The 17,540-nt window shown below is 46.9% G+C and overlaps 1 protein-coding gene across 2 annotated transcripts in view; it reads left to right on the forward strand.

The window, feature by feature from the left end:
• LOC311098747 (E3 ubiquitin-protein ligase RNF220-like) overlaps nt 1-17,540 on the forward strand; it is a gene marked incomplete at its 5' end in the record, with an annotated part of 152,005 nt that overhangs the window by 86,052 nt on the left and 48,413 nt on the right. For both annotated transcript variants that reach the window (XM_084139295.1, XM_084139296.1), the window contains one exon: nt 12,880-13,009. In XM_084139295.1, the coding sequence (XP_083995421.1) occupies nt 12,880-13,009 (130 nt within the window). The remainder of the gene's footprint in view (nt 1-12,879; nt 13,010-17,540) is intronic.

The following is a 17,540-nucleotide window of genomic DNA, read 5'->3' on the forward strand; positions in this document are numbered from 1 at the left end:
CGCCTAGCCGACTTCGGCTAGCCACCAGCCGAACAGAAGCATGCTGACGCCTTTACCCCACACCTCCTCAGTGCTACTCCCCCACCCGGCAACTCCAGAGGGAGGCAACCCAGGTTAGGACCCAGACCTCACACCCTGCCCACTCAGCAGGCCAAGTAAGGCCCCACCTGTTCTCAGGAACACATGATTTCTCTAGCTAGCCTATGTTGCAAATACATCCATATTTAAGTAGAGATTCTACTCTACCAGCTCCTCCTCTATTTCCCCTTCATCCCCTACTACCCAGGCCGTCTCCCTCTCATGCCAACAGTAATGTCCCTTTCCCCTGGGGAGAACTGAAGGAGGAGGTGGGGGAGATAAGGGGGAGGTGGGGGTGCTGTGAATGTGTGGTGCGGTGGTGGCCACTGTCTCTGTGTTCAATTCTCTGCTGAAGCTCCCTCCCTCTCAGCAGTAGCAGCCGGGGGCCGTGGGAGGCTTGGGGGTGCCGGGGAGTACGAGGCTGAGTGGAGAGGCAGGCAGGCTGGCAGATCTAACCCAGCAGTATCACCCTCATTTCCTGGGTCAGCGCCTGGGTAATGGTCTATTAATTTGCTCCATTCTCCCTTGTGAGGCAAAACTCGATCTCACAGTCCCTGGCACGCTGCTTTACCGTCGACAAGGTGATTGATTGAATAAACAGCTGTCACTAGCGTGCTCGCCCCGCCACCACCACGAGCCACTCTCCCCTTTCACCCCCCATACACCACCCCCGTCAACCCCCATAACCCCCACTAGCACATACACCCATACACACACACCCACACAAACCACACGCCCTCCCGCCACTGCTTCAGAAGAGGTGTTAAAACTTCAGTAAATCACTTAGATAATATCACATTGTTTTGAAATCAGCCTACATGATGGCATTGTTTAGCTTTTTGTATGGATTGTAACAAGTCCTCATTGTATTTTCCATCTGTAAGTGTAAACTTTCACTGTTAGCATTTTAATCACATTTTGACAGGCAGAACAACAGAACAACAGAAGCTCTCCCCCTTTTCCCCTTCACTCTGCTCACGGAGAGGAGATTGCATTTGCTTTTTTAAAAGTGACAATGGGGCCCGGGTTTGGAACGAGCAGAGTGATCCGTTTTGAGCAGGGCGTGGAACACTGGTATTTAAAAGCACAATGCATCACTGTCAGACCCCGAGCAGGAGAGCAAGCGAGCAGCCCCCTGTGTACTAGCTAGAGATCTCCTCCTCTCCTCCCCACCTTGCTCCTAACACCGGCAGGCGTGGGGGCACCAAACTGAAGATGACCCCGTTCCATTTCATCAAACGTCCTCTGAATGAACAGCCAAACTCCGCCTCCCACCCCCTCACTGCAATCAGCCCAGTAACTGGCAGGCCTGCTTAAATCACCACTCACTTAGAATAAACCAAATCATCACACACACACACACAGGCAGGGACACACACACACACACACAGGCAGGGACACACACACACACACACACACACATATGTGTACACACAAACACCCCTTGCCGGCCCCATTGCCTTAATTCGCCTCATTTTGACTTTAAAGCCCACATTTTCTATTATGAAGATGACTTCAGGGGACTCACCTTGAATTGATTTAGGGTAGTGGGGAACCCAAAATGAAGGGTGACAGGATTGGTGGATTTATTTGATTGTGCATGCGAGGCAGTGTCATTTTGGAGAGGGGGATGAGATGAGGATGAGTGGGGGTTGAGTGGGGGGTGTTACAGCTTCAGGCAAGGCAAGGAGGAGAGGAAAGAATGGGGAATCTCTAAAGGAGAAAAAAAAAGGCCCCCGCGAATCAAATCAAATTCCCCTTATCACACATTATTTGAAGACGTTATCAGGCAGGGTAATGCGGTTACACATTGAGTTTTGGCTGAGAGATTTCATTGTTTACTGATGTTGGCGGGTTTAGTAAGGGCGAGGCGATGGGAGGGATAGAAGGAGGGTAGCGGGTGTAAACACTTGATGCATGTCGGGAAACTCATTTACGGCTCCCTGGCATGAAAAACAAGAGGAAAATGCAACTAGGTCGACAAGGAGAACACACTTCTCCAAGGGCACCCAGACAGGCTCTCTATGTAGGCACTTTGTAATTCCATTTACCAAACTGTTTGTGTGTGGCTCCACTCGGTTCACCTCAGCTCACCTCAGCCAACTCATAAAGTCAGACCTTGCCGTTCATTCTGTAGTCTTATTGTGCCTTTGTGTGCAGTTTACATGCATGTTATTCATTAGCTGATTGTAGTACAAGCCAATTCAATTCATTCCCATTTGCATACCGTACAGGCTCACATAAAGCCCATGACGCGCTGGTCAAAAGTAGTGTACTAAATAGGGAATAGGTTTCCATGAGTAGTGCACTATATACGTGGTCCTCTGTAGCTCAGCTGGTAGAGCACGGCGCTTGTAACGCCAAGGTAGTGGGTTCGATCCCCGGGACCAACCATACACAAAAATGTATGCACGCATGACTGTAAGTCGCTTTGGATAAAAGCGTCTGCTAAATGGCATATTATTATTATTTATAGGGAATAGGGTGTTATTTCGAAAACACAGACCTATACACTCAGTGGCCAGTTTATTAGGTACACTCATCTAGTACTGGCTTGGACCACCCTTTGCCTCCGAAATAGCCTGAATTCTTTGGGGCATGGATTCTACAAGGTGTGGCGTTCAAACGTTGCTCAATTGGTATCAAGGGACCTAACGTGTGGCAGGAAAACATTCCCCACACCATTACACCAACGCCACCAGCCTGTACCGTTGCCACCAGGCAGGATGGGGCCATGGACTCATGCTGCTTACGCCAAATCTTGACTCTATCATCAGGATGACGCAACAGTCAAGATTCCTCTGACCAGGCAATGTTTTTCCACTCCTCAATTGTCCAGTGTTGGTGATCGCGTGTCCACTGGAGCCGCTTCTTCTTGTTTTTAGTTGATAGGAGTGGAACCCGTGACAAGGACTATCTGTGACAAGGAACGACGAGTTGTGCGTTCCGAGATGCCGTTCTGCACAACACTGTTGTACCGCGTCGTTATTTGCATCTTTGTGGCCTGCCAGTTAGCTTGCACAAATCTTTCTCCTTCGACCTCTCATCAACAAGCTGCCACTGACTGGATATGTTTTGATTATTGAACCATTCTCAGTAAACCCTAGACACTGTCTTGTGTGAAAAGCTCGATCCTGGAACCGGCGCGCCTGACACCGACGATCATACCACGCTCAAAGTCGCTTAGGTCACTCGTTTTGCCCATTCTAACGTTCACTCGAACAGTAACTGAATGCCTCAATGCCTGTCTGCCTGCTTTATATAGCAAGCCATGGCCACGTGAATGGGGTGGTGTACCTAATAAACTGGCCTCTGAGTGCAGACCTATGCATTAACTGGGTAGCCAGGTACAGTAAAAGAAAATATACATATCCACTCCAGATGATAAAGGCCTAAAGAACCCTATTTCCTGCTACTCATCCTTCTCTTTAAAAGACAAATGATCATCTACCTCTGCCAAAGACAAGTTCAGGGGCCTCTATTAATCTGGAAGTAAAAGTGACAGATCCTAGCGCGCTGTTAAATGAAGTCAGCACATAATTGATACTAATTGATCCTGTGTAACTAACTGCTGCTCGGCTGGAAGAATGGAGAGATGGAGGGAGAGTGGAATGGAGGGATTTTGATTGTTCTGTGCGGCCCTGTATGATACTTGGTTCTGGGTTATAAAAACGGTGAAGGGAAATAAGATAGTGTTCCTTTGTTCTCAACTACTATAGTCTCTGAGATTAAAGTCAGACATTTAGAGAACCTTTGGATTTTTACCCTGTAAACTGTCTAATGACCCAACAAAAATGTTAACACTTAAATCTGACCTAACAGATTAGAATTAGGTGTGCTGTATATATTTCCTGCATAATCACTTACAGAATTTTAACACACACACACACGCACACACACGCACACACACACACACACACACACACACACACACACACACACACACACACACACACACACACACACACACACACACACACACACACACAGTTATAGGCTGTGTAAAAGCTGAGTTAAAGGGCCTAGTAGTAAAGCTGCAGTGCAGTGTGGGCAGGCAGCAGGCATGTAGTCAGGCGCCTGTGAAGTCAGCAGTGTGTTTTGTTGCGGAGGCAGCTTTACTGGCGGCAGCTGTGCTGGGTCATGGACTTCCAGGTGAGCACCGCGGGGGGTACACTACACAACTACAGCCCTACAGGCCCCACCAGACCTCTGCCAGAGTCTCCACTAAGAGCAATGCTACAATGTTAACACTCCAGTCCTCCCTGAATGCCTATTATGTAAAATGTCTTTGTTCTCTGTCCAGTACATTAAGCATTAAGGGAGCTAGCAGTGCTGAGCTCTCATTTCAGCAGCAAGCAGCATACTGCACACACACACACACACACACACACACACACACTCTCATGTATACACACCATGGTTATACACACACATATCAATTACTAAAACCGGCTTCCTATTTTAGCCAATAATTGATATAGCACACACGTTAGCTAATATTATTTGAGAATACTTGCATGTTTAAAAGTATATTTACACAAATCATATCAAAAGCCAGTGAGACAGTACCTTCTGTCGCTACATATATTTTTATGGACACAGATACGTAAGGCGTATAGGTTCTTTATGCATTTGGAAGCAGTTAAATAAAATAGACCCATGCTGTTACGTTGTGAAACGTTGTGAAAGGGCAAACGAGTTAGGAGACAGACAGCTTACATGTCTGAACTATCAGAGTTGTGGCAGTGGCCCTCTGCCAGTTATAGCAGCTAGCTACAGTCTTGGCTCAGCAGAGTCTGCTTCTCCTCTTAAATAGTGGTGTATAAAACAACAAGAAGAAGTTTCAGGGAGAGCTCCACAGCAGTTATACATCGCCACGCACAAATGTAGCCTGAGCCGCCCGCTCAGCCAAATTCACCGTCCCTCACTGGCACCCTAGCCATGGCCATGCACCATGATGGGGGCTGTGCAGCCGTTTGGCAGCTCTGATAAGACAGGCATCGGAGCATGACAGGGTTTAGTATCAGCTACATGGATGTGGTGAAACGAAACAGGAATATCACCCCCAATCTCATCTCCTCCTCCTCTTCTCTCTCTCTCTCTCTCTCTCTCTCTCTCTCTCTCTCTCTCTCTCCATCAGGCTGCAGTCTTCCATAGAAACATGCTCTCATTTCACCATCTGTCGTCTAATCGGTTGTCTCGATTTCTCATAACGCCTCTTATCATTGATTTTAAGGAAAGGGGTTAAGTGATGGGAATACTTTAGATAATTACAGTTTGCCTGGCTGGCGTGTTGTGCTGGAGGAGGGAGTCAGGTGAGCGTGTCTGAGTACGTCCCAAATGGGACCCTATACCCTATTTAGTGCACTACTTTTGGCCAGGACCCATAGGGCTCTGGTCAAAAGTAGTGCACTATATAGGGAATACGGTGCCATTTGGGATGCGGCCTCTGTCTGTCATTAACTGTGTCTAGGAGACGAGTGGAGAGGACTCGGGCTGGTTAAGTGGAGTGCCCTGATAAAGGTAAATGGTGGCAGAGATTAAAAGGAGAGATTGGGGGCCAGGCAGTGAGGCAGTGTGGGATGGGAGAAGAAGATGAGATGATCCATCTTGGCGCATTAGAAGAGATCAGGCCAGCACTCAATCAGAACTGTCAGGCCACAGCGAGCGGAGGCAGCAGTCCATCCCTTCCTTCCTTCCCCTGGTCACATGGCATTTTAGTGAGGAATCTCAGCACTAAAAAGTTCTGTCAGGCCTATTTCCTTGTTATTGCCCCCCTCCTCCTCCTCCCTCGTTCCCTCTCTCCCTGTCTGCCTCGGCGTCCCCTTCGCTCCCACAGATTAAACAGAGCCAAGGGGTCCGGCGGAGGGGGGCATCCCGCATTAATCATCTTTAACGCGCTGACAAGTGCCGCGTGCAAGACCCCCTCCATCCCCAGGATTTATCTCTCTGTCGACCAATTCCCATCACTCACTGCCCTGAGGGAGAGAGAGACAGAGAGAAAAAGAGGGGGGTTGATAATGAGAGAGGGTAAGAGACAGGGATAGAGAGAGAACTAGAAACTGACAAGAGAATGAGGGGTAGAGAGATGGGGATAAAGGGAGGGGGAGAAAGGAAGAGAAACGGAGGAAAAGGGTAGATGAGGCAATAGAGGAGAAAAAGAGAGAGAATAGACCAATAGACAGAAAGGGGAAGCAGTACCAGTACCCAGGTGTGGCTGTGTAGAGAGGGAAGGAGCACTACTGTGAAGTGAAGTGGGGGGTCTGCCTGCCTCTGTCGCTGTCTATCTGTGACTGCTCTCACTCTGTTTCACTGGTCCTCCTGGCCCATGATTAATCACAGGCTGTCTGCCTTTAGTCAATCCTCTCTGGGGAGGACGTGGACATCAGGCTGGGGGGCTGCAGCCACACACACACAGCCACACATAATGTGGCCTGTCTATAGGAAAAGCATTAGGCCCAGCCCCACACACAGACATTATTGAGGATCCCCGTGACAGATCAGGAAAACTTTGGACATGTGACATCATAGGTGAGATTGAAAGATTACCACAAGGGGATGAGAGATGCTCTGTTGTCCGGGGCTGAGATTGGACAGGGAAAGATGATATTTGGAACCAATGTGTATCATGAGAGGTGTGAGATTTAAAGGGAGCCTTAGACAATGCCTTGGGTCATTCTCTAAAATGCAGCGATAACAGAGAGAGAGAGAGAGAGAGAGAGAGAGAGAAAGAGAGTGATATTTTGGGGGGTTTAGTCTGGAGCAGGGCCCAGCAGAGCCAGCCACAGTTGGTACAGAGAGAGAGATTGATTGAGAGAGAGAAAGAAAAAAGAGAGTAGTCAGCCCCTGCTCTAACGCCGATGTTCCATCTGTCAGCAGGTTGACAGATGGTCCGTCAGCTTGTTTTTCATTAGACTGGCTGCTCTCTCTCTCTCGCTCTCTTGCTCTCTCTCTCTCTCTCTCTCTCTCTCTCTCTCTCTCTCTCTCTCTCTCTCTCTCTCTCTCTCTCTCTCTCTCTCTCTCTCTCTCTCTCTCTCTCTCTCTCTCTCTCTCTCTCTCTCTCTCTCTCTCTCTCGCTCTGGCTCTCTGGTGAAATTACAGCACACCAAGGGCCAAACTCCCACCTGCCCGGCCCACTCTCAACTCACAGAGAGGAGTTTCTCACCACACAGCCCCCAGACAGAGCCACTACAGCCAGCCAGGCAGTCACACCACTACCCCTAATCCCTGGAGCATCTATCCCCAAGATGCCTCTGTGTGATGAAAAAATGAACACAGTTCACTGTTATGTACATACATCTGTAGTCATTACCGCACTTATTACCATAAGCTAATGTGACATTAAATCTTATGTACATGTTTTCTTACTTGTAAAATGCACTACCAGTCTGGCAATGCAATTCATTCAGTTGTATTGAATGTCCCGGAAATGTGACAGAACTTATACAATTGACAAATTCTGTATTTTCCTGGAGTGTTAAAATGGTAGTCAGTGCTGTGAGGCTTGGGCTCTGCACTCTGTCCTGTCCACTCTCACAGCCCTGCCTGCTGCCTGCCTGCCCTCAGGGAGCCCTGTCTCTTTCTCTGTCTACCCACACCACACTATGTGCTGCGGAGAGCAAACAGCTCTCTCCTCTCTGAGCCAGAGCTAGATATTGGTGTGTGTGTGTATGTGTGTGTGTGTGTGTGTGCCCGTGCGTGTGTGTGTGCGTGCATCTGTGCATGCATGTGTGTGTGTTGGGGCATGACAGGTGACACGGAGGTGGTTAAGGGGCCGACAGGTCCTCGCTGCAGTGATCAGGACTCCATTACAAAACCCATTGATTGTGTAGGAATGAATTAAAGGACCTGACTCGAGAGGCGATGGACCACACACTCCCATTGTCCTCAGACAGACAGGGACTCAGTACCACCACATAGTCTGTCTATCTCTACCCACACAAACAGCACCAGAATAATTGCTGTTCTCCTCTGGTATACACAGAAATCTATTGGTATTTGTACCATATTTAACACTTTGTTTAAAGAAATCTGGACAACCATGAGAAACCTATGCTGTCTGACAATATGGCCATTGATGTAACATTGTCACTTGCACAATTGTCACAGAACTGAATGCCTACAGTAAAAAAAATAAAAACTATGGTTATTTACAATGAGCAAAATGCACATTTAAAAAGCCCATCTACCAAAAACCCCTAAATCAACCATAGACAATAAAGTCCAGGGATTTCTGTGTTTTCTCAATACGTTTGCCCACAGAATTGAAAGCACTTTATCAGCAACAGAATTGGATTGGATCTTTCTTTGTTTACTCTTGCGGACGGTGATTGCTTTGGCACACTCAAATTATCTTGTCAGGGCAATAAAGCTGACCACCGCTGAGTGAAGAGAGGAGACAGCTGGGAAAAGAGGAGAGCGACAGGTACAAAGACCACAGGAGATGAAAGGAGAAAGAGATAGAAAAATAAAGAGACAAAGAATGGAAGAAAGAAAGACAGGAAGAAAAGGAAAGAAAGATAAATAATATAAATAAATAAATAGATGGAGGATGAGCAGAGCGAGGGAAAATAAATAGGTAGGGGCAGAAAATTCGAAATAGATGTCCAGGGATGCAGCGAGCGGGAGAGGGAGGAAGGTGACAGAAACAGAGACGCAGAATTGTAATCGATTACCTATTTTTCAAAGTCACTTATAGTGTCCAGAGTGTGGGGCTGTTAAGTAGTAGTGCTGGAGAATAGGAGTTCAGTATGCGCCGGCACGCTTGACTGGGAGCCAAGCGGGGAGGAGGGGGGTAGGCTGAGAGCCGCAGAGATGGGGTGTGTGTGTGTGCGTGTGCATATGCGTGTGTGTTTCTGCGTGTTTGCAAGTGCGTTTGCAACTGGAAGGGCGAGGGGGATGGGGTGGCGGTGCATGCTAACATTGACCCTGCTAACTACTTACTGATGAATCTGTACTCTTGCAGGAAATAGTTGTGACAGGCCAATATCTGGGCAGGGATATGGGCCCCTGGAGGGCCCCTGGAGCAGTATGCTGCTCTGCTCTGTGTTTATGTGTGTTTGTTACAGAGGGAGGTGAGACTGATCCATCACCAGCTCAAACAATGTAGCAGCACATCACTAGACAAATACAACACTGGTTGTTTGGATCCTGGATGCTGATTGGACGAGCAGCAGCCGTGCTGTATTGGCCGTCAAAGACACACCTATGCCTGATAACAGTTCCATCTGAAAACAATCACTGCGCCTCCATAAGAATATCATGTCCATGTTGTTGTCCGAATCATCGCCTAGCATTTAGTTTGGTACAGTGGGAGTTAATATAAGACTCAATGTCTGCCTGTCCGACATCGGAAACAATGTTTAATTTTTGAATTTTGATCTCTGTATTACCATACATAGAGTAAATGTTGCCCAGACAAGACAACTTTTTCTCAGCCAATTGAAATCACGCATCAACGTCATTATCATGGACATTTCCAAGTAAATGCCAATAGAAAAAAAAGCTACAACAAACGAAAATGCAGCTAGTGTACTGTCATTCCAGGTTCAATGTTTGACGTGAATGAGTTAGCTGAGCTAGGTAGCTAGCAAGTGACAAGAATGTTATCCAACCTGCATGGCAAACATTTTGTTGAGAACAGACGACCAGTGCTTTTGCATAGCAAATATGCAAAAAATAATTAATGACTGGCTCGCATCTGTAGCAACATGTCAAAAATAACTAACAAGCAGATTTTTGTCCGGACTATATCTTCTATGAATTTTCTTATCAAAATAAAGTTTTAATGAAAATATGTAATTCTTATGTTATTTTAATATGTTGGTAACAGTTTTATAAAAGCAAGGCAGTGCTGTATCATGAATACAGTCACAGGTAAATGGGTTGAACAACACCTGTGACTTTATTCATGATACACCACTGCCTCTTGTGCCTTATTGCTTAAATACAACACTGCCCTCGGAAGTCAAGGACACAGAGGTTTCTTGGCTTAAGGATTGATACTGAGCACAGAGCAGAGAGCTAAGGCTTTATAGTGTTTATGACTATAGATGTTAGAGCCCACGCTCCGCTGCCCTGTTTCTAGGTTGCCTCCCTGTACAGTGCCTTGCAAAAGTATTCATCCCCATTGGCGTTTTTCCAATTTTGTTGCATTACAACCTGTAATTTAAATGGATTTTTATTTGGATTTCATGTAATGGCTTGTAATGGACATACACAAAATAGTCCAAATTGGTGAAGTGAAATGAAAAAAATTACTTGTTTCAAAGAATTCAAAAAAATTAATAACGGAAAAGTGGTACGTGCATATGTATTCACCCCCTTTGCTATGAATCCCCTAAATAAGATTTGGTGCAACCAATTACCTTCAGAAGTCACATAATTAGTTAAATATAGTCCACCTGTGTGCAATCTAAGTGTCACATGATCTGTCACATGATCTCAGTATATATACACCTGTTCTGAAAGGCCCCAGAGTCTGCAACACCACGAAGCAAGGGGCACCACCAAGCAAGCGGCACTATGAAGACCAAGGAGCTCTCCAAACAGGTCAGGGACAAAGTTGTGGAGAAGTACAGATCAGGGTTTGGTTATAAAAGAATATCAGAAACTTTGAACATCCCACGGAGCACCATTAAATCCATTATAAAAAAATTGAAAGAATATGGCACCACAACAAACCTGCTAAGAGAGGGCCGCCCACCAAAACTCACGGACCAGGCAAGGAGGCCAAAGATAACCCTGAAGGAGCTGCAAATCTCCACAGCGGAGATTAGAGTATCTGTCTATAGGACCACTTTAAGCCGTACACTCCACAGAGCTAGGCTTTACAGAAGAGTGGCCAGAAAAAAAGCCATTGCTTAAAGAAAAAAAAAAAAAAAACGTTTGGTGTTCGCCAAAGGGTATGTGGGAGACTCCCCAAACATATGGAAGAAGTTACTCTGGTCAGATGAGACTAAAATTGAGCTTTTTGGCCATCAAGGAAAATGTCTGGCGCAAACCAAACACCTCTCATCACCCCGAGAACACCATCCCCACAGTGAAGCATGGTGGTGGCAGCATCATGCTGTGGGAATGTTTTTCATCGGCAGGGACTGGGAAACTGGTCAGAATTGAAGGAATGATGGATGGCGCTAAATACAGGGAAATTCTTGAGGGAAACCTATTTCAGTCTTCCAGAGATTTGAGACTGGGACAGAGGTTCACCTTCCAGCAGGACAATGACCCTAAGCGTACTGCTAAAGCAACACTTGAGTGGTTTAAGGGGAAACATTTAAATGTCTTGGAATGGCCTAGTCAAAGCCCTTAATCCAATTGAGAATCTGTGGTATGACTTAAAGATTGCTGTACACCAGCGGAACCCATCCAACTTGAAAGAGCTGGAGCAGTTTTGCCTTGAAGAATGGTCAAAAATCCCAGTGGCTAGATGTGCCAAGCTTATAGAGACATACCACAAGAGACATATTTTGCATCTTCAAAGTGGTAGGCATGTTGTGTAAATCAAATGATACAAATCCCCAAATAATCAATTTTAATTCCAGGTTGTAAGGCAACAAAATAGCCCTGTCCAACTGTAGTGTCACCGCGTTCAGACTTGGTGTCATGGGGGCAGATAAGGATAAGAGTGTCCCACTGACTGTGTGTTTCTGATGTCAGGGCAGACAGTGTCTACCGTCCGCCGCCCGCCTGCCTGCCTCTACCTGCAAAGTTGTCGCCCTGACAGCCCATCCCAACAGGATATCCTGTGTCAGGGTAGGCCCATTGTTCCTGGTCTAAGAATAGACCTGTCTGATTGGACAGCTCGGGATCCAAAACAGCAAAGAGACAGAGGATGCGTCCCAAATGGCGCCCTATTCCCTATATACTGCACATATTTTGACCAGGTCTATGGTCAAAATAAGTGTACTATTTAAGACGTAGGGTACCATTTGGGCCACTTTTAGCCCAGACGTGTCCTCTATACCTAGACTTTTCACACATACACACACACACGGAAATCCTAATACACTCCTGTTTCCTGACACACACTTACACACACACTCACTCACTCACTCACTCACTCACTCACTCACTCACTCACACACACACACACACACACACACACACACATACAGAGACAATGAACTGGCTCATTACATCTTATACTGTACGCTCTTAGAAAAAAAGGTGCTATCTAGAACATAAAAGGGTTCTTCAGCTGTCCCTGTAGGAGAACCCTTTGAAGAACCCTTTTTGGTTCCAGGTAGAACCCTTTCCACAGAGGGTTCTACATGGAACCAAAAAGGGTCCTATCTGGAACCAAAAAGGGTTCTCCTATAGGGACAGCCGAAGAACCCTTTTGGAACCCTTTTTTCTTAGAGTATATGATTGTACTTTACACAAGTGTGCATGAGTGTGTGTACAGTATGTCTTTCTCTCTGATGTCGAGCCAGAATTTGATCTATGGAGTGTTGCTGGGCTCAATCAGTCGCTTACTTCGTCAGTGTTAATGAGGTAACTGGAGACAGGCGATAGGGCCCAGCGATTCTCAGGGAAGTGAACTCTGTGGCACTTAATCCTGCTGCCCCCTCTCTGCCTCCCTCCCGCCAGCCACACGGCCCTGTGGACTGATCTCATCCTAGCTGCCCTTGATAACTCTCTCTCTCTCTCTCTCTCTCTCTCTCTCTCTCTCTCTCTCTCTCTCTCTCTCTTTCTCTCTTTCTCTCTCTCTCTCTCTCTCTCTCTCTCTTTACTCCTCTCTCTCTCTCTCTCTCCCCTATCTCTATCTCGCTCTTTTTTTCTCTCTCTCCATCTCTCCAGGTAAGAAGAAGGTGTCTCTGTATGACAGCCAGGCCCCCATCTGTCCTATCTGCCAGGTGTTGCTGCGTCCAGGAGAGCTGCAGGACCACATGGAGCAGGAGATGGAGCGCCTCACACACATGCACCTCAGGTTATACCTCCAACCTACCACACACTATTCGCCCATAACACAATTCTGGGAGGGTACAGCTGACCCCCTCATCAGACTGAGACCTGCACCCCCACGTCTAGTACAGCACACAGTAGGGAGTCTACTCTCAGTTCTATATCATCCAAAGCAAGAACCACATAGCCTACAGTGCTTCAATCTCTCTACTGAGGGTACAATACACAGGGTCAGGGAGTATGCTTTAGTGGTCAGCTTTGGAAGAAGAGCTTTTGGAGAGACCATAGCCCCCCTCCAGCCCCTGGCATTTCCCCTATTACTGCAGTGATACCTGGGCTTTTGGGGGACTTTGCCAGCCAGGAAAACATATCAACTGCAGAACACACTGAGCGTATCCATGGTAAGGTAACTATGGGATTAGATAAGAGAGATCTGGAGGTAGATTTACAGTATCAATTACTTTTTTACTGACTGTGGAGGCTTCAGCTAGAGAAAGCAGAAAGATTCGGTTCCCTTCAATAGTCAACCTGGGCTGCGTCCAAAATGGCACCCTATTTACTATATAGTCCACTAATGTACTTTTGACCAATGCCCTACTTTTGACCAAGACCAAAAGGGCTCTGGTTAAAAGTAGTGCACTATATAGGGCAGGGATGGGCAACTTTGATATGGGTGGGGGCCACAAAAAATCTAAATTCATCATGGGGGGCTGCAGTGGTTCGCAGGTCTGCGTACCCACATCTATACCCACACATGCAGTCAGATCCGGCCCTAGCCTTTTGGGGACCCTAAGTGAAATATGAAGTTTTAGAGATTATTTCCTGCAATTCTACATATTTTGCCATGGGGCGTAGAGAACAATTAAATAAATAATAATAATATGTCATTTAGCAGACGCTTTTATCCAAAGCGACTTACAGTCATGTGTGCATACATTTTAACGTATGGGTGGTCCCAGGGATCGAACCCACTACCCTGGCGTTACAAGCGCCATGCTCTACCAATTGAGCTACAGAGGACCACATTAACAGTTTTACAGCTAATTTCCTGCAATTCTACACATTTTGCCATAGGGTGGAGAGAAATGTTTGCTGTTTTTTATATGATATCTGACTAAGAATGACTAACAAAATAAATGTGGCCCCCCCTGGTCGGTAATTCGACTATGATTACTACAAGTTTAGATAGCTGGCCGCAAGACTAACTTACAATGTATTTATTTATTAGCTCACATGGGCTAATTGAGTGACAGTCAGTGACTGACTTCACAAGATAAACACTGCTGATGCACAACCAAATTTCGAAATTGCACCTTGCGTATTCTACTACTCTAACTCTCAACAGTATATATATCAATCATTTTGTTGTCTTTGGAAATCGTGGGGCCCACGTGTAACCAGTTGCCCATCCCTGATATAGGGAATAGGGTGCCATTTGAGTTGCAGACCCAGGTTTACAATGGGATAAATCAAACCATTAACCCTTGAGATAGGAGGCAGCCATTTGAAATCATATTTCACCTTGATCCCGTGACAAAGTGCTCCCTATCCACCCTGCTTTATAGCACCACCCATTAACCCACTGCCATGAGGAGCCTTCCTCCACTCACTCCTCATTGAAATCAAAGCTACACTCTCTCCTCCCATATCTGAATGATCCCTGTCACCTGCAGCAGTACATGTGTAACACATAGCACCAGAGCCAGCCCAAAAGGCCTATGGTGAGAGGGTAGAGGGGGAGGAGGGGGGTGTGTGCTCCTCTTCTCTCCTCTCCAGACTGAGCGTTATCCATCATGCGGCAGTGAGGAGTTATCATTTAATAATTAATAAAGGGCAGCAGGCCACCCTCCCGTCCGGGCTTCCAGCCCTCCACCCTCCACCCTCCCCACTCTCCTACCCCTCTGCTGCAGACACGGACACGGGGAGCCTGCCTGGAGGGCCCGGGTGGTTGATGGCAGCGGTTATTTAAAGAAATGGCGTCATCCTTCCTGGTTTGTCAGGGGCGGACACTGCTGAGCATCGCGGCCTGGTGATTTAGCCTCGCCTGCACCGGCCCCATTAACCCCATTGCTGTTGCCATGTGAATTATGCCTGGTTATACCCCGGCAACGCACCGCCGTTTAGTTTTGATTTAAGGAATATGGGGGAGGGGAAGGAGAGGTCTTCGTAGAGGAAGAGAGAGAGCGGGTGGGAAGGGGAGAGAGAGAAAGAAAGAGGAAGTGTCTTGTGCCGAATGTCCTTGCTCCTGGACCAACCCAAGGTCTATGTTTAACTCCAATACAATCACTGCTGGGCTTAATGGGAGAAATGATTTCCGTTAGATGATGAATCTTCTTTCAGACCATGTTGGAGCTTTAATCTTTTTGCGTCCGTGTGAAAAGCGACGTCAGGTAATGGGCTTAGCAAACTGGTCAGTTAGCTTTTCATAATTTCAATAATGCCTCTCACTGTATAGCTAAAATGTACTTTCAAGATGGATGGTGATCTCTACCTCTGTGTAAACCCCATTCTGCTCTGCCACAATGGGCCGATAGCCTGTGGAACCCCATACAAAGCACAGATTCTGGATTAGAAGGCTATGAGGACATCAGACCCATCCACATATCATTAAAGAGCAGAGTATGTCCTTATGACAGCAGGGAAGTCCCCCTTCTTCTTCTATCCCTCTCTCTCTCTATTTTCCTTTCTCTCCCTCCCTCCGTCTCTCTCTCCACAATCCGCTGTCCCATTCTTCCTGCTCTGACACCGTTGCCGGGCGAGGCAGCAGCGCTACATCGGCGCACAGATCATTGGAAGTGACATGGCGAATTTGTGGCAATTTGTAGTAAATCTCCCTTCAATGATAGCGTTTCATTTTGCACCAAATTAGACTTGAGTGCATGTAAAATGGAGGAGGCTGTTTAAGATGTAGCATTAGGCAGATGATGGGGGCTGTCAGGAGCCGTGAGAGGCCCTGAGTGGAGGTGTGTGAGATTGGGACTAGCTGCCAGAGCTGCTGGCTCCCTAGTGGCCTTGGCCGATGGGGCCGCCTCACCTCTCCTCGCCTCTCCTCTGCCTCCACTCCTCATGTATGGAAATGGAAATCTATCATGCCCTTTACACATCAGCCTGCTCACAGGGGCAGAGCAATCTACATATCCCTCCACCCCACCACCCCTCCCCTCCACATAATCAATTTGCCTCCAACGGAGCGAGCCAGAGCTGTGTGGCAAATGACACGAAAAGCAATCTTTATGTCGAGCTTCCAACCCCTTCCCCCCTGACTGGGACTTATTCAATTTTCATCCTCTCTCCTCTCCTTCCCTCTCCGTCCTTCTCTCCTCCTTCCCTCTCTCTCCTCTCCTTCTCTCCTCTTCTCTCTCTCTCTCTCTCTCTCTCTCTCGCTCTCTCTCCTTCTCTCGACATTTGGTTTCAGTGGGAGGCGTTTGGATGGGTCTGGGAGAGAGGAGGAGGACCAGAGGGGGTGTAGTGGTTATTCTAAAGGCATCCTATCAGGCCCCTTTAGCCAAATGACCGTTGCTAACCCTATCAACCAACAGTCTAGAAGATGAAAGCTTAGCATTCTGCCAGAGCTGTCAAAGAGCAGTCAGTCATGGGCCGAAACATCAAACATATTCTCTTCACATTAACTTCTACTGCTTTTATGGAGAATTATATAGCCTTGACTGGAAAAAGCACCTCTACTTTCTGGTAACTCTGCTCCCCTGTTCACATTCTCATGAACAAAACACATTTGAACTCCATCTTGTTTCGGCAACCTCTCTTTCTCTCCTTTTCTCTCCAACTCATCTATTTTCTCTCCTTGCTTTGTTGCTCATTTCCAAACTATTTCATTGGTTTGACATGACAGGCTGGAAGCTTTTTGCCCAAGCGTTCAAATCAAAATTCATTGAAACGGGCACGTGTGTGAAGCTGCAAGAAGCCACACCTGCACTTCTTCTTTCATCTCTCCTCTCTCTCCTCTCTCCCTCTCTCTCCTCTCTCCCTCTCTCCCTCTCTCCCTCTCTCCCTCTCCTCACTGTCACCTTACTGTTACTGTGACAACAGCACCTCAGTGTTTAATCTCCTTGTTGTCGCTCCCTATATACAGTACTGCCAGCCACCTTCAACAACATGTCAGCTTTTCTTATTGTTTCTATGGCATTTTGAGGTAATAAAGAGAAAGAAAGAAACACTGGACATTCAGGAGATACCGAGCGTTACACACTGCCAGAGTATGTAGCTAATGTTATTATCTTTGTTGGTTCTACTCTATTCAAGTCCCTCCTCACACTTTGCCAGACTGCTCTCCTTCCAAGTGTGCAATAGATACAAATACAACTTTTCAGTAGTCTCATGTAGGCTCCTACGACTCTTTAAACAACTAAGACATGGTGGACGTCCTCTCAACCCTCAGCCACTAACACTGAGAATGAACCCTATCTGTGACTTCCCTTTGACCTGTAAGTGCCCTACTCCCACTCCACTCCACCCCACTCCCTCTCCATCCCCTTGGTGTGTCTCTACCAGTGTGGCCGGGGTCTCTCATCCAGATTGATGGTGCAGTACATTAGTTA

Source organism: Coregonus lavaretus (genome assembly GCF_964263955.1).
Source record: "Coregonus lavaretus genome assembly, chromosome: 23".
Taxonomy (NCBI): Eukaryota; Metazoa; Chordata; class Actinopteri; order Salmoniformes; family Salmonidae; genus Coregonus; species Coregonus lavaretus.